Source organism: Quercus lobata, chromosome 4, assembly GCF_001633185.2.
Source record: "Quercus lobata isolate SW786 chromosome 4, ValleyOak3.0 Primary Assembly, whole genome shotgun sequence".
Taxonomy (NCBI): domain Eukaryota; kingdom Viridiplantae; phylum Streptophyta; class Magnoliopsida; order Fagales; family Fagaceae; genus Quercus; species Quercus lobata.
The window spans coordinates 19216721-19240366 of record NC_044907.1 but is presented as its reverse complement, the minus strand read 5'-3'; the positions used below and the strand labels follow the sequence as shown (position 1 = coordinate 19240366).

General features: G+C 36.2%; 2 protein-coding genes and 1 pseudogene across 2 annotated transcripts; 2 read left to right on the top strand and 1 right to left on the bottom strand.

The window, feature by feature from the left end:
• Positions 1–554: 554 nt before the first annotated feature.
• Positions 555–896, top strand: LOC115984754. Its single transcript, XM_031107764.1, has one exon. The coding sequence runs from the start codon at positions 555–557 to the stop codon at positions 894–896; it is 342 nt and encodes a 113-aa protein (XP_030963624.1).
• Positions 897–9518: 8622 nt separating this feature from the next.
• Positions 9519–10941, top strand: LOC115984752 (annotated as a pseudogene).
• Positions 10942–13899: 2958 nt separating this feature from the next.
• LOC115983915 (F-box protein At3g07870-like) lies at positions 13900–19263 on the bottom strand. The gene is made up of 5 exons (XM_031106775.1): positions 17992–19263; positions 15346–15679; positions 15104–15226; positions 14903–14972; positions 13900–14090 (listed from the first exon to the last, which is right to left on the bottom strand). The coding sequence occupies exons 1-5, from the start codon at positions 19152–19154 to the stop codon at positions 14029–14031; spliced, it is 1752 nt and encodes a 583-aa protein (XP_030962635.1). The 5' UTR covers positions 19155–19263; the 3' UTR covers positions 13900–14028.
• Positions 19264–23646: the final 4383 nt, after the last annotated feature.

Here is a 23646-nt window from a genome sequence, read left to right as displayed (position 1 = left end):
GTGTTCCTTCAGATTTGCATGAAAGAGAGCCAGCAAGACACCCAGGTAGGAGAAAGCTATGGCAAATGGCTTTACACTAGGGATATTAGTGGCCCACAATGCAAAGGGATGCTCAAGACTTTGTAAAAAAGTGTCAAGAATGCCAAAGGCGAGGGGATGAAATACACACCAGCCATCAAAGTCTTTATCCAACTGTAGCTTTATATCCTTTCCACAGCAAGGGCTAGATTTTATAGGACTTATAAACCCCCTCCCCCTGAAGGATGTACATGGATATTGGTAGCCATTGAGCTATTTACCAAGTGGGTAGAAGTTGTGGCTATGAAGAAGGCAATGGGTAGCTCAGTGGCTAATTTCTTGAGGGAGAATATAATATGTCGTTTTGGGGTACCCAGCAAAATTATTTTTGACAATGGCACACCATTTCTGAACAAGGATGTGCGCCGTTTAATAGAATGGTACTCCATTTTTCACACGACATCGAAGCCTTATTATCCCAAAGGAAATGGTCAAGGTGAGGCCTTTAACAAAAGATTACTGAAGTTATTAGGAAAATGACTAAGGAGAATGGAAAGGGATGGAACGAGGAACTTCCTACAGCTTTGTGGGCTCATAGAGCAGCCAAGTCACAAGCTATAAGAGCTTCACCCTTTTCTTTAGTCTATGGCACAGATGCTATTATCCCAATAGATTTAGTAAGGCTAGCAGTGAAACTAGCAGAGATTGCAGGGATACCCAAAGAAGCTACTTTGGAAATTATGGAAGAAATGCATGATAATGCTGCCTTTCATAACCGCCTTTACCAAGCTAATATGAATGCTAGACATGAAGGCCAAGTTAGGGAAAGAAAGTTTCAAGTGGGAGAACTTGTTTGGAAAACTACCCTGTATGTGTGAAGAGTGCCTAGAACTGTTAAACACAAATTTTCTCCAAAATTGGAAGGACCATATATAGTGGAAGAAGCACATCCAACAAGACACTATTGGCTAAAGGACCAGACAGGTATAAAGGCATATAGGCCCAATAGTAGAGCTCACCTTAAGAAGTATCATGCTTAATCTTGTTAAAAAAAAAAATTTTTTTTTTTTTTGCCGCCACCATGTCAAACTAATGTTGTGTTTCACAATACTTATACTATTATAAACAAAGTCTTTTATTCGGCTATTTCGTATGCTAGTGTTCATGATATGCATGCACAGTCTAGATAACTTAACTGAATAAAGCATAGTAAAGTTTATAATACAACCACATGACCTTTCAAGACCATAAATTATTACAACTTGGAAATCAGATAATGTTTGTGAGAGAACTAATATTTTCAAGAGAGAAGTCTGGATCGCTCAAAGCTCCTAGCTTGCTTTCTAGCTTTTCAACCTCTTTTCTCAAAGAGTTACGTTCTACTATGACACCTTCTAGTTAAGCTTGAAGGGCAAAACTTGCTTCTTGTTGGGATTTTAATTCCACTTGAAGTCTGTTGATAGATTTTTGAAGCTGATTGATTGAAGTTCTACATACCTATAAGGCCAATTATGTTTCCTTTGCTTTGTGGATACAAGAGTTTTCCTTAACTCTAAATTCGTGAAGTGAGGACAAGGAAGCATGAATAGAGGATCCTGCCTTCTTTAAGTCCCTCAATGCAATGACACGGCTCTTTAACCAGCCGACATTGACACTTAGGCCCTCGGCCTCACTCAGTGTGAAAAGGAAATTTTCAAGGGGAAGAGCTAGACAATCCTCTTTGCCCTTTGACTGCAGTTGGGATATGATAAACCCAATTTGCTGTAAGAGAAAGCCACTAAATGACAAGGTCCATTTGCTGGTATCCTTCATGGTTTCGGGATATTTAGAGAGCAAGTGAGAACAGATTGCTCTCAAATCATAAGAAATCAATGAGAGCAGTGGATCAAATTTTGTCTGGGTGCTTTCACTCTCTTGCTCTTTGGAAGTAGCTTCTATTAAATCTTCTTTTTCCTGAGGATTTTTGGCATACACCCGATTTGAATCCTCCCTTTCAGTGTTAGACTCTGTTTCTTCATTAGAAGTCATTTCCTATATAGAAACCTCTTGGGGTGAAGAAGTGACTTTTGCTTTGGGTTGAGCCTGAGAAATAAAGCCTGTAACCTATCAAAAATCAAAAATGGACAAAGGAAGAAATGTTATTTGCGCCATTGATTAAAAGAAGATGTTACAAGAGTTTAGTCATTATAGAGAAAAGAGTATACCTTGGGCTTCTTGGTAGAAGGGGTTTTTGCATTCTTCTTCCTCTTAGTGCCTGAAGTTTTGGCTTTGGGAAGGAGCTTCAAAGTCAAATCACCCTAAAAAATAGGTGGGACATTCACTCATTGGGCACCACTTTCCCCAAAATTCCTAACATGCTCTCTAATGTCGGACCACCATGACTTGAACCTGGATGAAGGCAATCCATTTCTGGTAAGGGAAGTAAAGTGGATTTTGGGGCTTGATCCTAATATCTTGGTGAGATTCTCTCTTTTAAAGGCTAAGGAGACCACTACACCGAGTAAAGCTAAAGTAGAGAGATGTCCCAGTATGCTTTGGTCAAAACCAAATTGGCAGGCAAACCTATGGGGATTATAAGTTTGAGTTTCATACTCATTTTGAAAGCATGCCTAAAGATGAGAAGAAAAAGCACAGGCAATAAAAGAAAGTTCTTCCTCAGACAAGGAGGTGTCTCTATAACGGGAAACAGAAATGCTTTCTAAGGAAGTGAACAGTGGGGGAAGTCCACCCTCTAAGGCAGAGTAAGGTTTGGCTATCCAATCAGTAGGGTCATCCAATACTTTGCTAAGAAAACTGTTTGAAGACACTACCATTTTGTTCCAACGCCAAGAGCGTGGCTGCCCTTGGGGTGATGGCATACTGGTCCTACAAGAACTTAACACCTTAGGGACAGGGGCATAATTCCTAAAGTATTCCCACAACCATATTTACAAAAAGGCAACGGGTACAAAGGTTTCAACTTGAAATCTACCCCATGAGCATTGCAAGTCAAGAGTAAAATGATCTAAGTGAGAATACACAAAGTTCCTAGGAAATAAGGAGTAAGAGGAAAGGATTGTCCTTTGGCTAATTTAACAGCTAAAGGGAAATGACTGCTCAGAATCTTCTCGTGGGGATATCCCTCAAACAAATGACGAGAAAGTAAAAAGGCAATAAAGGCTTCAAGTTCATAATGGCTAGAATTACCTTCTCCAACAACAAAGTCGGTGCCTTCCTTTAGGGAGTCTCCATTGGCTTCCTCATCCACGCCATCAGCATATTCCCTCCAGAAGTACCTGATCCATCCAAAGAAGTTGGCCCTACAACCCTTGTCTTCACCAACACTAGTATCTTCTAGTACTTCCTTCCTGGGGGCTTTCCCTTTCCTTGCTTCCTTTAGGACTGGTTTCTTTAAAGTTTTCTTCATTGCATCTTCAAGGAATCTTTAGACTCATCAGGAGATAAAGAGATGTTAACTACTTCACCATCTCCAAATAGGGAAAGTCTCAATATCTCGTAGACATCTTCTAAAGATGGAGAGATTTCTTGACACACTATGGAAAAGGTATGAGTAGTGGAATTTCACTATCTTTGCTGATCTCTAGACTAGAGAACACAAGAATGCTGTCCATAAGTTTCACTATCTATAAGATATCCATGAAAAGAGGATGAGCCAACACTGTTCAACACCAGTTTCTCCAACCTCTGGAAACAAAAGTGTGGGATTTAAAGACCACATCTACGGTGGGAGCAAAGTCCCCTCTACAGGTGCCAAGCCTAGGAATGTGCTTTAACTCCAGATCCATGGTCAAAAGATCATCGGGTTCCCCACATGCCGTGTAGGGAGGGTCTTCAAAACAAGGTGCTAAATCCCAATCGAGACTTTTATCAAACAGATAGCCTTCAAAGAAGGGAGGGATAATCCATTGTTCCTCTATGGAAGGATTTTCATCTCCTCCTAGAAGGTATAGGTTCTGAAAATTTTGCAGAACTAGATCTCAAGCCACGTTTTACACCCATGATTTGGTGTTTGAAAATAATTCTAGGTTTTAGGTTGAAGAAGAAGAAGATAAGGGAAGAAGAGAGAAATAAGGAAGGGAAATATCTTTCTTTTCCTTTTATACTTTGAGGAGTTAATCTTTTCTTGGTTCAAAAATGAGATACCTTATCAAAATTGACACGTGTCAGCATAGGGAAAGAACTAAATCTCTGACAAGAAGGGGCAGTTGATGGTGTTGAAATCAAGGAAACCGCCTTCACAGACAAAGTGTAAAGGTGTGATCCTTCGCCAACAGGTTCAGTTTGGTTTATTTCATTTCACTTTTGTTAACTGATATGTTTACATTTTATGTCATTGTATAGGAATTTTATATGTGATAAAATAAACATAAAGCATAACATAAATGAAAACAGTAAACATATAATAAAATAAACTTTCTTTTTCTTTCATATATATTTTTGTGTTTAAATTTTTTACAAAATTGGAAAGAGGGATTTACATGATTTGGCCCCTTGTGGCCTATCACCTCCTTCCTAAATATAAAAACAAAAATTATAAGAAAACAAAGAAGGTTAAAGTTTTAAAACCTAAGCTAATAAAGTAAATTATTTTCTGGGTAGAAGTTGGCTTTCAGGGTGAAGGCAAGACTATTCACCTAAACGAGTAAGATCGATTCTTTTAAACATGAACTTCCTCTCTTTTTGGCCGCAGGATGTTGAAATGGATACCAAGGCTTATTTGATTGAACTCACTGGTATTTTTCTCATTTCCTTTTTTTTACCCTTTATCTGCTCTTAGGATCTTCGATATTTAATTTATGACTTTTGCATTTTAATAAAAAACATGTGACTTTTCCTTCAACATTTTCTTCATTCTAATAAATTGCATCTTTGTATCTCAAATTGCATTGATGACATGATGTATTTGATGTGCTTCAAATATTGTTTAAACAGAGTAAAATTTGGCTCAAGGTGATTTAGATGTAATATTGCAGGGAGAATTAAATCTTGCAAGCATGCTACTGGAATTAGCTCATTGTATAGGAATTTTGCTGTTTAAAATCCTTTTTATATGTAAGCACCCAACTTGCTGTTATATCTTCAAATCACAATCATAATAATAATAATGACTCGCAATTTTCTCTTGTAGCTTGGTCTTATTTGAAAACACAGCTCAATTTTTTAAAATCATTTCATAAATTCAAAGAAAATGGAAAAAATTCCTATATGTTATCAAAACAGCAAACTACAATATTTTTCTCACTATCAATTTTTGAATTATAGGTTGCTTGGAAAAGAAAAAGAAAAAAAAAATTATATGCTATCAGTATTGGAGCTTAATAATCATTTTTTCTAAATCATTATGAAGTATAATCCATAACTTTTTTCATAGTATATTTGGTCATTGAACGTAACCATGTAATTAAGAACAATAACTCTAGGTGTACAAAATATTTCACAAAATATTTTACACCTACAGACAAATTGTCAATTGTAGATGATAAACACCTACCTACTCAACCATAGTGAAAAATATTGTTGTGATTATAGAACTACACAATAAAGAACATCCTATCATAACACAAAATTTACTAAAATTTCATTGAAGACTACTACTAAACATACAACAAACTACTTTTCATATCAATCACAGATTTTACCAGTCTCAAATTAAGACCATAATTTCCCAACTATAGCAAAATATCACGACAGAATCTCAGTCCCACAATAAGGTCACGTTTTCCCATTTTTCGTTCATCAAAATAATGAGGTCACGTTTCCTGATTTGCATAAGGGGATCCTTGTTGTACTTGTGTCGCACTTTGATCTCCAGCACCACTAAACATGTCTCCAGACTAAAGGAAAAAAAATAAATAACTCCAATTAAAATTTTAACACAAGTCTAAAAACTGCATAAAGAAATACATTTATTTTAAAAATAACATAATTTATTTATAACAAAAACATAACAAAGTATAACCTGGCCCCTCAATTGTTGAATCAAAATGATCAATTGTGATTTTAAGTGGCCATTTTCTGTCTGCCTTGCCATTTCCTGTCAGCTGCTAAGTATTGTCTCCAGCTGCTGTATAAATGTCTTCTGTTGGCGTATCTCTTCAAGCTGGCATACTCTCTCTTCATCAGAAGTCGACCTGGAAATTTGGTAGCAATATATGCAACAAAAGCTTAGTAGTTGAGATATAAAAATGAATTGAACAACTAAGTAAAACTAACCAATACCATTTTAGAAAGCAACCAATTATATAAAATCCACACAATCAACCATTTATACCAAAGAAAAAGGGAGTTATGAATCTGGATGGAACTAAGTTGTCAAATTTCTTGCGGATTAAGCTGCTAAATTACAGAAGTGTGAAGCGATGAGAAGGATGACTATACCTCAGAATGAATTCAAAGGAAGAATCCTCTCAATCTTGTGGACATGAAGAAGAGTCAAATTTAAGTGTGAATGACCTCATTTCAGTTAATGTAAATTCAGAGAGAGAATCCTCTTGACACTTTTGGGCATGAAGAACCATCATATAGAAGCATTACCCTAGAAAAAATAAAATAAAAATAACTAGAAACCCAAAACAAAAAAGAAATACACCTCTCTATCATCAACTTAACAAATCTCAAAAACCCAATATAACCAAGTCGAAGCAATTGATAAAACAAGAAAGAAAACCTGGGGACAAAAGGTACCTAAAAAGCCCTTAGTGGCTAGTGAGAATTGAACCTAATAATAAAAACTAGAAAATAGAAACAATGCATGAATCAATAAACAAAATTTGGGAGAAAAGCATGTGAAATCAAATTTTAAAGAAAGAAAAATGCAGATAATTGAGGGTGGTGGATTAGCTTCTGTACCTTTCTTTATGGGGACCTAAATTTGAGGCAAAGCAATAAGAAGTAAAAGTGCAATGCAAATGTTAGAGAGACAAGACTAAAGAGTAAGATAAATTGTCTTGCTACTAGAAATGGTGGCCAGAGACTAAGTGTTAGAGAACAATGAAAAATAAATGAAGGTTATTACTGAAGTGATAAGAATGACTTTTGTGGAAATAGAGCCCTATAATAACTTCAAGTTTGAGAAGAAGTCCGAGAAGTCTTTCAATTCTATTTATGTCACTTTAATTCCGAAATACCAAGTGGTGGCATCAATATCAAGGATTTTCTCCATGTTAGCTTGGTTGGAAATAGCTACATGCTTATGGCAAAGGTGTGGGCTAATCCCTTTACATAAACCCAAAAAAGAGAAAAGGAAAAAGCAAGTGCAGGCTGATTGGTTGTACGATAGGTGTCTTGTGTTAGACCCAAATGCTTACAATGAATGTTGGCAAACTCGATAGCAGTGTTTTTGGGGTAATTTGAAAGTTGAACACTGAAATGATATATGATCATGTTAACTAGGCTATTTCATATACGTGGACAGACTCGATTTTGGTGAAAATGGAGGAAGTGGGTTTGGTTTTCTATTTGGACAATTGGTCCTCAAATCATGGTTAATAGAAGCAGAATTGGCTTTTCCAATAATTCAAGAGAACTAAGTCGAGAAGACCCTGTTCCCATGCTTATTTTAATTTTAGTTATGAAAGTACATAATGGGACATTACATAAAGTTGTAGCCTGCATTTCAAGTTGGGAAGAAAGTAAAAGGGTGACGGAAACTCTCCTCTTTTGTTTGTTCATGATACAATACTATACAGTACATGGGTTGTTAAAGTCAATAAAAAGTACCGAGTCCAAAAAAATCTAGCATAGTAGAAAATGAAGACTGCTTAAAGCAGCTCATTTCTTATTTTATATCCCTACCCTCCATGTACTCCCTCAATTCCCCACTATCTATCCCAACATGACCATTCAAGTCTCCCAAATAAAAACCTTTATCCTTTTTGATATACTTTGAATAAACTCATTCATACCCTCCCAAAATTATTTCTTAATGGATTCTTCTAAATCTATTTGAGGAACATTAATGCTAACTGAGTTGGTTGTCACTTCCCCTCGACAAATTCTATTAAAATAAGTCTCTCCTATTTTCTTAATTTGACAACTTCCACTTTACAGCTTTTCTCTACAACCATCCCTACCTGAAATCTATTGCTCTTATTCCCTGTATCTCACAATTTATACTTAGTATGCTTAGTTTCTTTAGATTTGTCACCTACCCACTTAGTATTCAAGGCTATCTTCTTTACCCACACCCCTACATTAAAGTATGGGACCACTTGCCCACTTCTCACCGCACCTACGTCCAATGTTCATTCAGAAAGGAGGTTTGGGATTTTGAAGCTTGGTTTGTTTCAACCAAGCCTTGCTTGGGAAGTGGCTTTGGTGACATTTGACTGAGAAGAATGCCTACTGGCGTATGGTAATTGCTTCAAAATATGGTAGCATGTAGGGTAATTAAATGACGGTTGAGTCACTGGTGTCAGTGTCCCATGGGGTTAGCTTATAGAAATACATTCGAAATGGGTGGAATAGGCTGGTCTAGATTTTAAAGGTTGTCGTGGTGAGTGGTGCTAATATTCTTTTTTGGTTCAATTGTTGGCGTGGGGACATGATGCTTTTCTGAACCTATTCCGGTTGGCCAGGGATAAAAATGCTGCAGTGGCAGATGTGATGCAGTCACAGAATGGGTCTGTTTTTTGAAATGACATATTTACAAGCCCTGTGAAGACTGGGAGTTGGAATCTATGCAGTCTTTCTTCAACTATTGATATTCTGTGAAAATAGGAGCTGGAGAGGATCTTTATAAGATGGCCCCACAACTACAAGTGGAAGTTTTGAGGTGAAATCTTATTATAAAGCTCTATCTACTACTGGTTATTATTCTTTTCCTTGGAAGCCTATATGGAAGGCAAAGGTCCCAAGGAAGATAGCTTGCTCTACATGGACAACCACTGAGGGGAAAATTTTAACCATGGATAATCTCTGTATGCAAGGATTGTGTGTGGTAGATTGGTGTTCCTTGTGTAAACGGAGTGGTGAGTCTGCTGATCACCTGTTACTCCATTGTTGTTTTTGCGTATGATATTTGGTCAATGGTGTTTGGTATGTTTGGGTGATGCCTCAGAGTGCTCTGGCATCCTGGAGTGTTGAACAGGGAGGTTTGGCCGTTGTCAAAATACAGTTATTTGGGGTTCTATACCGTCATGACTCCACCTACAGTTACATGGCTAATACAACTTTTAAATGTTTGGCATCATCCTATACTTTGTTTAATTTACAATGAGGGAAAACATTTCACGAACATAACAGAGTATCATATGGCAAAGACAGATCATATCAGAAAAATCTTAGCATGTCTAGTGAAATGGAAAGAGTAAAACACATTTGATATTAAAAAGGGATTAGATGTGACAATTTCAGTATATGAAAAAGGGAATAACATCAGTCTTTCATTTATATTTACCAATTCCAGCTTGCAAAACCAAAGAATCGTATTTAAGGATTCTGACCACTGTTTTTGATAACAAATTAACATCCGAAAGCAGTATATTGAGGTTTGGAACTTCATGTTTACTTATAACCACACAACAGTATCTAGGCTACCTCCAATGAGTGAAGAGAACGAGGCCGAAGGGCCTTATGCCGTTGTAATGGCACCCACTCGTGTGCTTGCTCAACAGATTGAGGAAGAAACTAATAAGTTTGCTAAGCATTTGGGGATCAGAGTGGTCTCCATTGTTGGTGGGCAATCCATTGAGGAACAAGGGTTTAGGATTAGGCAAGGGTGTGAGGTTGTCATTGCTACGCCGGGGCGTTTGATTGATTGTTTGGAGAGGCGTTACCCGGTTCTCAATCAGTGTAATTATGCTGTTCTTGATGAGGCTGATCGTATGGTAGATATGGGATTTGAGCCACAGGTTATGGGCGTGTTGGATGCAATGCCTTCTAGCAATTTGAAACCCGAAAACGAAGACGAAGAGCTTGATGAGAAGAAGATTTATAGAACCACTTATATGTTCAGTGCTACCATGCCGCCTACAGTGGAGCGCCTTGCTAGAAAGTATTTGAGGAATCCTGTTGTAGTGTTGTGGTAACTATAGGCACTGCTGGAAAGACCACCGATTTGATATCCCAACATGTGATGATGGTTAAGGAATCGGAGAAGTTTTCTAGGTTACAAAGATTGCTTAACGAACTTGGTGATAGGACTTCAATTGTGTTTGTCAACACTAGGAAGAATGCAGATAATGTTGCCAAGAACTTGGATAAGGCAGGCTATCATGTTACAACCTTACATGGTGGAAAGTCGCAGGAGCAGAGGGAAATTAGTCTTGAGGGGTTTAGGACAAAAAGATACAATGTCCTCGTTGCCACCGATGTTGCGGGGCGTGGGATTGACATACCCAATGTCGCCCAAGTCATAAATTTCGATATGCATGGGAGTATTGATACATACACGCATCGTATTGGACGAACAGGACGTGCAGGCAAGACGGGTGTGGCCACTACATTCTTGACTCTTTCAGACTCTGATGTCTTCTATGATCTCAAGCAGATGCTTATCCAGAGTAACAGTACTGTTCCTAATGAACTTGCAAGACACGAGGCTTCCAAGTTCAAGCCAGGTTCAGTTCCTGATAGACCACCAAGACGCAATGACTATGTTTTTGCCCATTGAGAAAGTTTGAAGCTTGTGAAGTCACTTTTAGGCGAAGTCTCCGTGTCAATTGTGTCATATGACAGTTTTTAGTTGCTTAAACTTAGTGATTCAGGTAAGGAACTCCAATAGATAATAGGATTTTTGGGACCTGATTGTTAAGACCTGCCTTCCTTGAAGGGGGAATTGATGTCATTACATTTTTCTGCTGTAGTATATTTGCTGTTCTGCTGATTATTTATTGTAGGAATATCTGCACGATGATATCAGTTGAGAATGCTGTATTTGATCTCTGATTTTATTTCAACTGTAGTGTAGGTTTGTTTATTCAATTTACTTTAGTCTAATACGGTCCATTTTGCTCCAATTTGGTACATGGCGGGAGTCTTGCCCCTAATTATTGTGATAAAAGTTAAAAATCTTGGCGCTAATTAGTTTGATTATAACAAAGCAGAACAGTGCCAAAAAAAACAGAGAAAGTCGAACCAAAGCTTGAAATTTGGGTTAGGAATGTCAGACTATCTCCCAGAGGAAGTGGTGGTGGAAATTCTGCAAAGACTAGGTTTTTATTATAAAATAAACCACGATTTTTATATAAGCTGATGTAAATACTCCTGTAGTATAATTTATTGAAAAAGGAAAAAAAAAAAAGCTAAAGAAAGGAATTAGAACCTTGATTTTCCACTTCCTCAAGGCAAAAATCTAGAATAGAATAGGTGGTAATCATTCCATCTATAGTCCTTACATTTATCCCATCCAAAAGAGATAATATTTTTCACAACTTATTTAATAATGTTATAGGCATAATAATTTTCACAATATTTTTCATGGCAATTGAGTTTGTGAATTTTTATTAGTTCTCATATGGGCCAATCACTGATTCCATTTTATCATGTACCATTAACAACTTGCCACTTTAACAATTGAAGTAAACTAGAGAGAAAAAATGGAATTTTTTTTTTTTTTCCATTTAGTGTTAATTTTCTAAGAATATCGTTAGTTGTTAGGTTGCAAAACAAACTGGAAAACTAGCATATCAAGTTTTAAAAACTCAAGTTCAATTAGAACTTGAGTTTTTAAAACTCGAGACCCAAGCGGAGACCCAACTGATAGCATCTAATGTGGAAAATATTCCACATAGAACTCGAGTTTTATAAACTTGAGTTCCCCCATTTTTTTTTAGATCAGCTTTCGTCTTCTTCTTTCAGTGTATCTCCAAGAACACAATGACACCCACCAACTCCAGCCTCCATTACCGCCGCCACGTCCGATCCTAGCTCTGCCGTCGCTACGTTCGCCAGCAAAAGGCAATAACTTGTTGGGATGATGACGATGAAGAACATGGAAATGAAATTGAAGCAGGTGGGTAGCTCAGACTTCTTCCTCACGATCTTTTGAGTTCTTCGTGCAGATCAAACTCAGATTGTCCAATCACCCACTCAGATCTGTTCTTCCTCTATTCTTTGTCGTTGTTCTTTGTCGTCAGATCGTTCCTCTGTTCTTCGTTGTCAAATCGTTGGTTCTTTGTTGTCAGATCGTTGGTTTTTCGTCGTCAGATTGTTAGTTCTTCGTTGTCAGATCGTTCTTCTTCAGGTTTGTTCTTCATCGTCGGTTCTTCTTCGGTTTTGGTTTTGCTTTTTAGAACTCGAGTCTTAAAGACTCGAGATCTATGTGGCATTTTCTATCCAGCTCATCCAGCACAAAGACTAGGAAAGCGAGTCTTTGAGACTCGAGTTTTAATATGGATCTCGAGTTTCTAAAACTCGAGATGCTAGTTTACTTATTCATTCCAAACTCATATTAACTTACTACATTGTAGACCCTTACACAGCTACTCTGCAAATATCCCCAGAAAAAATGTATTTTTTTGACTCTTGCAGCTTATTTCATGCTTCCAGAAAGTGCCAAAACCGATCTGAAGAGTCTATATCTACTTCTTCCACAACTTCTTGCTCTTGTGTCTACTTGTGCAATTGTGCTCCCCTCTAGTTTCTGCATTCCTTTCTCCTTCATCAAAATAGAATGCACACTTCTGACTATGTAGCATCCAAATCTATTTAGCTTCAGGTATCCTACAACTCTATCAATCTTCAGTTCCACTCTCTGCTATGTCCATCTATGATCAATTAGTGAGCTCACTACAGCTTCGGGGTGGAGCTTTGGTGGAGAGTTATTTGTCGCTCCAAATCTTGACATCACCTATTCTACATCTCATACATATACTGAGCATCATTCGCGCCCCTAAAGATACTTCTCTAAGCATATGAACCAGCTCCATTCAGATTTGCCTCCATGAAATTGTTTGTTAGAAAATATCTGGCTTTGTTTAGTTTACTCTATAAAGAAGTGAACTTCTATCACTCATTAACTGCCACCCTACTTTGCTAGTAAAGCTAAATTAAACTCGATTAAAAAAAAAAAAAAGCTAAATTAAGCTCACAAAGCGCTTTAAATCCCATTCCTGCATGTTATTTGGGTACCCACATTTTGTCCCATCTCAACTAGTTTTTTTTTTTTTTTTTCCTTTCTCTGTCCATATGAATCTACTAGAATTTTCACATTTTAGAAACCAAGTCTCGCATAATTCCTCTTAAGAGCCTAAAATTGAAACAACTCATAGCATATATAAAAATGACAAAGGCCACTACCTTGATTAGTGTTTCTTTCCCGACTTGAAATAGCAGCTTCTCTTTTTACTTTTGAAGCTTCTTCCATATCGTTTCTTTTATTTCAACAAACACTTTTTCATTTTTTATTTTTATCTTCAAATTCAATGAGGGTAGTAAGAGGTATTTTTCATATTGATTCAGTACTGAACTCCTAGCACGGTTAGGATTACATCTTGCCTCTCAACTAATATATTTCCACTAAAAAAAAAAAAAAAAAAAATTCTTCTCACAGATTACTATCTAATCTAAGGTCTCTTTATATCGTCTGAGGATATATTTGATTTCTATGTACAATACATGGATGGTAGATGCTCAGCAGAACACAGGATTATCATTTGCAAAGAAAATGTGAGTAATTTTTGGAATTCTTCTGCCACTGGCCACTCCATGCAAGCTTTTTTTAGTTCACACCCAATGCAAATGCATGTAGGGGAGAGAGAGAGAGAGAGAGAGCCTTATTTCAAACCCCTCTTGGGATAAATATATCCCTTTGGTTCTCCATTTAACAAAATAAAATAACAATAGAGACATTTCTTTACAATTGATATCCATTATTCATGAAAACCCAATCTTCTTATCAATTTTTTCAAGAAACACTCACTTTACCCTACCATAAATCTTATTCAAATCTAGTTTTAAGGCCATATGACCCCGTCTATTCATTCTCTATAAATAATATAGGTCTTTGACTACTAAATAAGAATACATAGGCATGTTACTTGAGATGGAAGCTAGTTCACTTTATAAACGCTATATGCATCCCCAAATTTCCTTTAACACTTCCAATTGCATCAATTCTCTGGTTAATGTCACTAGACATTCAGCAAAAACAAAAATTGTCAGTAGACACCTCTATTGTCATTACTTATTAGAAAAAATGGTGAAAATAATACTGGCACATACTATACATGTCTCCTATGTGGCATCTGCAGAGTGAGAAAGGGGATAATCATATATATTCGGCCCAACTGCCCAAGGACATGTCATGATTTTATTTATTCAGATCAGACGTGAGGCCAAGAACGCGTGTAATGATTTTATATATTCAGTTGTAAGACATGGTTACTAAAAAATAGTTGTTACAGACAGATGTTTTAGTTTGGGAAGATGAAATCACAAATTTTTCCATGGTAAATGCATCCAAAGTGGCTGCCATTGTTTTTTTTTAGTCAATAAAATGAGTTTGTAATGTCAAGAAGATTAACTGTATCATGAAGAGAATTCAAATTGGACATATATTGTTCTAATTATATGCTATGAGGTAAATTGCAATTTTTCCTAAATCATTATGAACCATAACTCTTTAGACAGTATGTTTGGTCAATGAAAGTAGCCTTATTATCTTTTTATAAATTTTATATATATATATATATATATATATATATATATATATATTTATATACATATTATCAAATAAAACCATCTAAAAGAATATCCTCTCATAATACATAATTTACTAAATTCATAGAAGACTACTATTTTTTTCATCTTCTTCAAAACATACAAAACGATACCGTCCATGTCAATCACAAATTTTGGTGTCAAATCAAGACCATAATTTCCCAACAATAACAAAATATTAGGAAAAAAATCTCATTCCCACCGCAAGGTCACATTTCCTGACCTGCAGAAGAGGATCTTTGTTGCACTAGTGTTAAGCTTTGATCTCCAGCACCACTAAACACGTCCCCAGCCTAATAAATAAGATAAATAACTCCAATTAACATTATAACACAACTCTAAATACTGCATAAAGTAACGCATTTACTTAAAAAAAGAAAAAAAAAAGACTATATTTATAATAAAAGCACAACGAAATAATAACCTGGCCCCTGAATTGTTGAATCAAAAATAGCACTTTTGATTTTATAGTGTCCATTCTCTCCAATTGTGATTTTAAAAAGGTCATTTTCTCCATCTGCTGTTGTAGTATTGTCTCTACTTCAGCCTATAATATAAGATAAATAACTCCAATTAACAATATAACACAACTCTATATACTGCATAAAGTAATACATTTACATTTAAAATATATATATTATAACAAAAGCACACCAAAGTACTAACCTGGCCCCTTAATTCTTGAATTATAAAGACCACTTTTGATTTTACAGTATCCATTTTCTCCATTTTTGATATTAAAATGGCTATTTTCTCCATCTGCTCTTGTAGTATGGTCGCTTGTTTACACAGAAATGCCTCTTGTTGCTGACATACTCTCTCATTGTGTGTCATTGCCCCTTGAAGAGTCATTAGCATTGTCTCTTGTTGATGTATTATTACTTCGTGCTGATGTACTATTTCCTGTTGAAACTGGCATTCACTCTCTTCTTCTTGTATTGCCTCTTGTAGCAGGTGCCTTGCCTTTTGTAGCAGTCTCTCTTCTTCATCTGAAGTCAATCTGGAAATTTGGTAGCAATAGATACACTAAAAGGCTTGGATGGTTGAAATACAAAAAATTATTTGAACTAAGTAAAACCAACAAATATCATGTTAGAAACTAGAAAGCAACCCATTATAGAAAATCCATACAATCAACCATTTAAACAAGAGAAAAAGGAAGCTATGAAGATGTTTACATTTTCAAATTTCTTGCATATTAAGCTGCAAAATTACAAACATAGTAAGGGATGAGGTGGATGACTTTACCTACTCCAAATGTTTTGGGCATGAAGAAGAATCAAATTTAAGCGTGAATGACCTCTATCTAAAAAAAGTGAATTCAAAGAGAGAATCCTCTAAATCTTTCGGGTATGAAGAGTCATCAAATAGAAGCTTTACTAAAGAAAAAGAGATACAAAATCCTGCTAGAAAATAACTAGAACCCAAAGATTGTAACATGAAAAGTTTGGCTACCAAAGATTGTGGCCAGAGACTTAAGTGTTAGAGAACAGTGAAACAAAAAAGAAAAAAAAGAAGGTTATTACTGAAGAAGTTTGAGTGGATTTTGTGGAAATGGAGCTCTATAATGACTACAAGTTTGAGAAATCTTTAATGCTATTTATGTCACTTAAATTCCAAAAGTTAACGATAGGTGTCTTGTATTAGACCCAAATGCTTTCAATAAAGGTTGGAAAATCCCTTATTTGGTGTTTATTACCAATAAATGTCTTTGAAAGCAAACTCGATGGCAGTGTTTTTAGAGTAATTTATAGACCGTACACTGAAATGATATGTGATTATTTTAACTGGGGCTATGCCATATATCTGTTGGACTCAATTTTGGTGAAGGAGGAGGTGGGTTTGGTTTTCTATCTGGACAATTTGGTTGTCAACCATGGTAAATAGAACCGCAATTTTCTTTTCTAATAGTTCAAGAGGACTGAGACAATGAGACCCTTTCTCCATGCTTCTTCTAATTTTGGTTTTGGAAGTACATAATAGGATGTTACACAATGCTGTGAAGGGTGGGTACTTAGCTGCATTTCAAGTTGAGGAAGGAAGTGAAGGGGTTATGGACAGCTCTCCCCTTTTGTTTGCTCATGGCACAATGCTATTTGTGACGTAAATTCTGATCAACTTGGCTCTATCTGATGTTTTCCTTCTCAGTTTTGAAGCAGTCTCAGAATTAAGGGCTAACCTAAGTAAAACAGAGCTTGTACCAACAGGTGTAATGAAGCTAGGCTTGGTCTTGGGTTTTAGGGTGGTAACTCTACCTATGGTATATTTGGGATTACTCCAGGTTTGTCCTTTAGGACACAACCAGATTGGAAAGAAATCATTGAAAAGGTAGAAAATAAACTAGCAAGTTGGAAGAAGCAATATTTATCAAAAGGAGGAATGAACACTCTTATCAAAAGTACATTTATCTACACTACCAATGTGGATAAATAATCTTTTCCATATCAACACGTAACCAAACCAAATAAATGCAGTGCTGAAGCTAATTCTACATCATCTATTCAGCTAAACAAAACAGTACTTATTTTTGGGCAAACCCATATTTATTACATTATCACAACAAACGTTGGGGTTGTCACTAGGATCACCCCAATTCAACTCCCACACTCAATACAATGTGATACATTTAATCAATCAAAACCCCTAACAAAATGTCTTGACTCTAGCTACAGTTACATGGTTCTAAAAACTTTTAAATGTTTGGCTCATCTCTTTTATATATATATATAGTTCCATCTTATACTTTGTTGAATGTACAACAGTGCAAAATAACATGTCATGTACAAAACACAAAGTCAGAAGGCAATGGCTGATCAAATCAGAAAAATCTAAGCAAGTCTAATGAAATGGTAAGTGTAAAGCACATTTTGATATTGAATATGGATTAGTTGTGACAAGTTCAGCATATAGAAAAAGAAAGTAACACCAGTCTTTCTTCTATATTCACTGTTTCCAGCTTGCAAATGTTTAAGCTCATCATCAATGACAACCACAAAATTGCATTTAATAGTTCTGACCACTCTTTATAGCAAGTCGATAACAAATTAACATACAAAAGCAGTACAGTATCTAGTATATGCCAATTCCAGTCTTTCATTTATATTTACCAATTCCAGCTTGCAAAACCAAAAAATTGTATTTCAGGATTCTGACCACTGTTTTTGATAACAAATTAACATCCGAAAGCAGTATATTGAGGTTTGGAACTTCATGCTTACTTATAACCACACAACAGTATCTAGTATATACCAAGAAATTAAATAAAACTGAGAGAAGTAAATGCTGAAATTTTGAGTTAAATCAAGCTCATACCTGCATTTCCTCTTCCTGCTCACTCTCCTTTTGGAAACTGTGTCATTTGGTTTGTTGAGTAAGACAAGGTTCTCCACATAATTATCATCACAAAAATAGTATGGCCTACCACAAATCCCCAAATTCTTAACTTGTTCACTCTTAGGGTCATATGAAGAAAGCTCCCAACCAAATGGTGCGTTTGCCTCTACTAATATATTACCATTCCCTTGGAGACCTAATACCCTTATAATTTTTCCTCCATTGAGATTAATGGTGAACTGTTTAGTCCAAGAATCAACAACGCCATACTCTTTCATCACCCAAATGGAACAGCATTTGTTGACCGTGTTTTTACGAGTATCATAACATAATAGAGAAAGAGATCCCCCAATTACTAAGGTATGAACATCACTCCACCCAAATGCACCATTTGGCAATGATATCAAGCGAAAAACCTCATCACCCAAATCAAATGACAAGACTAATTGGCAACTGGGTTTGTAATTATCATGTACCGCAAAATGGACAGCCCCATTTAAAGGAGCTGCCGGTCGACACCAATCAGAAAAACTAATACCCTGCGGAAAAGTGGCACTAGTTATTCTCCAAGAGCCCTCATTGAGAGAATAAATCTCTATTACAGGTGGTTTGGCCTCTTCAGACATATCAGTTCTATTTGGAAATGCAATCCTCACCACCTTATAATCATTAGTTCGCGGATCAGACCCGAATGCTAAACGACATGTAACTTTGCCGTGTGTCTTGACAGTAATGCAAGGCTTTGGAAGGGTAATAAATTTTCTGATAGAGGGATTCCAAAGAATAAAGTGCTCGTGTTCATGAAGACTGAACAAGCCATTCGCGGAACCAATTAACACAAAATGTTGGATACGACGACTCGTAAGTGGGAACTCAATGCTTTGAATTTGATCAAATGAGTCACTGTTATCGTCAATTAATTTGTAATGCTCTACATGAGGCCTATCAACGCAGTGCCTAACAATTAAATTGTTGGAGTTGGAGGGAAGTGAAAGTGATCGAGCGAGATGGGAATTGATGAAGACAGAGCTTGTAATTAGAGAGTTCCATGATTTTGAAACGCACCTGAATTGAATTAGGGATTTGACGGGAAGTCTCTGTACAATTTCCAGCACCACTTCCTCTGGGAGATAGTCTGACATTCCTAATCAAATTTCAAGCTTTTCTGAAATTTCAATTTCAAGCTTTGGTTTGAGACTCGCTGTTTTGCTTTGTTTATATTTTTTGAACTGCGGTTTTGTTGTAAACCGTGCAATTTCTTTTACTCAAAAAGAATAATCAAACAAATTAGCGGCAAGATTTTAGTTATCTATTTTGGAAAATATTTTTTTAAGATATTTTTTCAAATTTCGAAAAATTCTTTTCTAAAAAGGAAAATTATTGTACCCTTAAGGCATACATTAAGTTATCCATTACTCAAAAAAATTAATCAAAGAAATTAGCGGCAAGATTTTTCTTTGGGTCTGGTTAATGTGTGCCCTTAGAGCACACATTAAGTTATCCATTTTTAGAAATATTTTTTTAAGATACTTTTTCAATTTTCAAGAAAATTTTTTCCTAAAAGGAAAATTATTGTATACCCTTATGGCATATATTAGCAAAACCTTTTTCTTTTACCAAAAAAAAATTAGGGGGAAGACTCCCGCCATTGAAACCTCTAATATTTGCTTGGTTATGTGTGTGTGTGTTTTTTTAAGACCAAGCTTTTCTGGATTTCTTTTGGTTTTTTTTTTTTTTTTAAAAAAAAATTAAGAAACAAACGCACATAAAAAAGAAAGGAATGAAGAGAGGGTATGAGATTTAAAAAAAAAAAAAGGAAAAAGTTACCATGCATGGTAAAGTTATACATGATATAATTAATTGTTTCAATCTTTTATTTTTTGTCTAATTGTAAATTTTAATAATTATGGTTATTATTAATAGTTGTCCACGAGTCAGGTTTGTACCTAACTTAGAATCGACCCAATCACTTTGGGTCTCCCATACCTGGACTTGCTACCTATCGGTAGAAGGAGGAAGTTTGGGTGGTTAGATGTCTTCAATTTTTGGTCAGGTCTTGGTTGATTTCAGATTGTGCAAAATGTCATTGGATTTTGCATAAATGGGCTAGATTTTTCCAAAATCTATTGGTTATAGTTGGATTTGATTAGATCTTGACAGATTGGCCAAACCCAAACCAACTAACCACTCCAATCAATGAAAAACAACAAGTTTCTAGTGTGTTAATAGTCGGGTTGGTTGGAAATCGATTTTCCATGCTTAGACCCGTCAACCGACCCACCAGACTCGAGTTTTAGAGGTGGAGATCTGCTGTTGATCATTACTATCGTCAAGTCAGTCGGTTTTTGGGTCGAGTCGGCCAGGTAAGGCAGGTTGGTCGAGTACTAGGTTTGGTTGGACACCCCTAATTAATAGGTATTTATTACATTTTTGTTTTGTAAATGAAATATGATTTGGTAAGATTTTAATAGATATTTAAATATAAAGTATAATTAAAATTCAATTAAAAAAATATATAATGGATTAATAATGATGTATTAAATTATGAACAGTTTTTAGTTTACTTGACAAAATATTATAAGATCAACCAATAGTCAAAATTTTTTTATTTCATATATTATATATTTCATAGATATGTCTAGCATCTAAATATCATTTGTCAAAATGCTTTAAATACTATAACACTTTTTTTTCTAATTAAATAGTAAACAGTATCAAAAGAAGTGTTTTTTTTTTTTTTTTTGAGAAAGAGCACTATAATTTAATTTAACGAAAGGCTGATTTGGCTTGAATTATAGCGGAGAGGTGTGGAGGAACATCCTCCATCCACACCGATAACTCGCTAACATGTCTTGCATGTCTAGCAATATTGTGAACCGTACTATTATCCTCTCTTTTGACATGACTAAACTCCATGGATTCAAACTGGTTTGCTAACCTCTTTGCATCATCTACCAAGTGTCTGTAGTCCGCCAACAATGATCCCTCACACATTAGGGCATCTATAGTGTTCTTGGAATCCCCCTCGAGGACAATAGGTGAGAGACCGATATCTAGAGCCAACCTGAGTGCTCTCTTAGTTGCAATCACTTCCACAACAGTAACCAAGTAGGGCAAAGTGATTTTCTTGTCCGTGGATTCTACAACCTAACCCTTATCATCTTGGATTACAACTCCCACACCCATTGAAATTTGTTCTTGGAACATAGCACCATCAAAGTTCACCTTTAGGATCGGCCATGGAGGTGGTTTCCAAATGGCGCAGTGTGGAGGCCGATTGGATTGATATGGCTCATTACTCCTAATTGCTGTTGTTGAGAATTTTTCCTTGTTTGAAATATTGATCGCATTAAACACTTGCCATTGGGATTGCTGGGAATTAGAGTCAATAGGAGCAATAATTGGTTAGCAATCATGCATGGCTAATGCTACTTCAATATCACTTATTTTTGCTCCCAACGTATCACTCTTTACTTCCACAACCAAAATAAGAGGTGCATTAAATAGGCTGGACTCTTTAATGATTGGCTGGGATTTCAGACTTTTAGAAATTCCCATAGTAGTTTTAGAGTTTGAAATCACCGCCAACTTTGAATGCGATATCAGCATTAATGAGGAATCAATTCCACAAAACTCGGATTCCATAACTGATGCAACGTCCTTTTGCACCGTCTCAACGTTTTCTTGCACCATTTCATCGCTGCCTCCCTCAATCAAAGCTGCTATACCGAATTCACTATAGTCGGCAGTCTCCTTTTCGCTCCATGCAGGTTGAGATGAGGTCCTTTCAAACATCTCAGGCACCACAATTACACCTTTCCTTGTTGAACAGTGTGGAGAAGTCCAAGTGCTGGACCAACTTGTTGTTCTGAAATTTGTAAGGTGCCTTTGCTTTGAATCCATAGTTCACAGCTCTTGTCATCGTGACTCAGCTTGCCACGCTAATAGTAAAGATTCAAGATGAACTTCTGAGATCGCTGATCACTTCAAAGGGTAAAACCTGAATCCTCCCTCTCTGAGAGAGACATATTTCGCCAAGTATCTATGAGTTCCTCCATTAAGATAGGTTGGAAGAAAGAATGAAAAAGAACTACACACAAGAGGAGACAAAAAATTGCTTCCCCTAATCCCACAAGAAAAACCCCACAAGCTCTAGAGATAAACTTGTTATCCCTAGAGAGACAAAACCAGAACACTCCTTCGTAAGGAAGGGACAAAGAACTTCTACTGCCTAAGAGAAGAGAGAGTACCCATCATTTTTTACTATTTTTGTATGACTAAACAATACTATATTATGATAGGATTAGACCTAAGGGATAAATTGTAACTTTCGTTAAATCATTATGAACTATAACTTTTTATAGACGGTATGTTTTGTCATTGAAAGTTTGCAAGTATTTTTAATATTTTTTAATTTTCCTTTCAAATTTAGATTTTTTTTTTTTTTATAAAAAAATCAGATTAATTGAAATTTAACAGGTCTTTTATAAAAAGTCTAGGCAAACCACCCAAATTGAGGGGAGAAATAATGTACACCCACCTCCACAGCAACTTAAAATCGTTGATCAATCAATGAGCCCACTACAGCTTCGGGGTGGAGCTTGCACTAACAAAAGAAATAAACCTAAAACCTTCACAAATTATGGAGATGTTCATCTATGATCAATCAATGAGCTCATTACAACTTCGAGGTGGAGCTTTACTGTTGATACTAGCATATAAGATATTGGGGTGGAGAGCTATTTGTCACTGCAAATCTTGACTTTTATTACATCAACTATTTTCCATCTCATACGCATACTAAGTACCATAAGCTATCCTCCAGGCATAAGCCCTTCCCTAAAAACTTGGGCTTTAAGGGATGGGCTTATGCTTTGTGTTAATTTAAACCTGCTGGCTGTTGAAATTGAAGTTGATGCTAAAGTTGTTCTTGGTTGGGTGACAGAAGAGTTTAACTATATTTTACACCATGCTTCTCTTATAATTAATTGTAGGACCCTCATCAACCGGATTCCTTGGGTGAAGACGAAGCATTGCTTTCGTGAAGCCAACAAGTGTGCAGACTTACTGGTTAGGAAGGGATTGAGCACTGACCAAGACCTTCATTTATTTTGGTCGTCCTCCTATTGTTATGAGAGGGTATGCCCTTTAAATATCTATTTGACTTTCCTCTTTAGTTTTTCTATATAAGCAGCATTTTCTACAACCCCCCCCCCCCCCCCCCCCCCCCCCCCCCCACCCCACAACCCCGCGCACCAAAAAAGAAGAAGAAGAAGCATATGAACCAGCGTCATTCAGATTCGACTCCATAAAATTGCTTGTTAGAAAATATATGGCTTTGTTTACTCAATAAAAGTGAATTGCTATCATTCATTGACTTCCACCCTACTTTGCTAATAAAGCTAAATTAAACTCATGAAGCGCCTAAAATCCCATTCCCGCTTTTGACTTGGGTACTTACATTATGTCCCATCTAAACCAGTTGATTTTCCTTTCTTTGTCCGTATGACCCTTCTGGAATTCTCACATTTTAGAACTCAACTCTTTGCATAATTCCTTTGAGAGCTTAAAACAACTAATAGTGAATGTAGAAATGGCTTAGGCCACTACCTTGATTAGAATTTCACTTGAGAT

Excerpts from the sequence above, each read along its gene's own strand:
- LOC115984754 (XM_031107764.1), top strand. The coding sequence starts at position 555 with ATGACTAAGGAGAATGGAAAGGGATGGAACGAGGAACTTCCTACAGCT.
- LOC115983915 (XM_031106775.1), bottom strand. The coding sequence starts at position 19,154 with ATGTCAGACTATCTCCCAGAGGAAGTGGTGCTGGAAATTGTACAGAGA. Across the intron at positions 14,973-15,103 it reads TTCAACAATTCAGGGGCCAG|GCTGGGGACGTGTTTAGTGG; the intron begins GTTATTATTTCG and ends CTTATTTATTAG. Across the intron at positions 14,091-14,902 it reads ACAAAGATCCTCTTCTGCAG|TGACATTAACCAGAGAATTG; the intron begins GTCAGGAAATGT and ends CTGAATGTCTAG.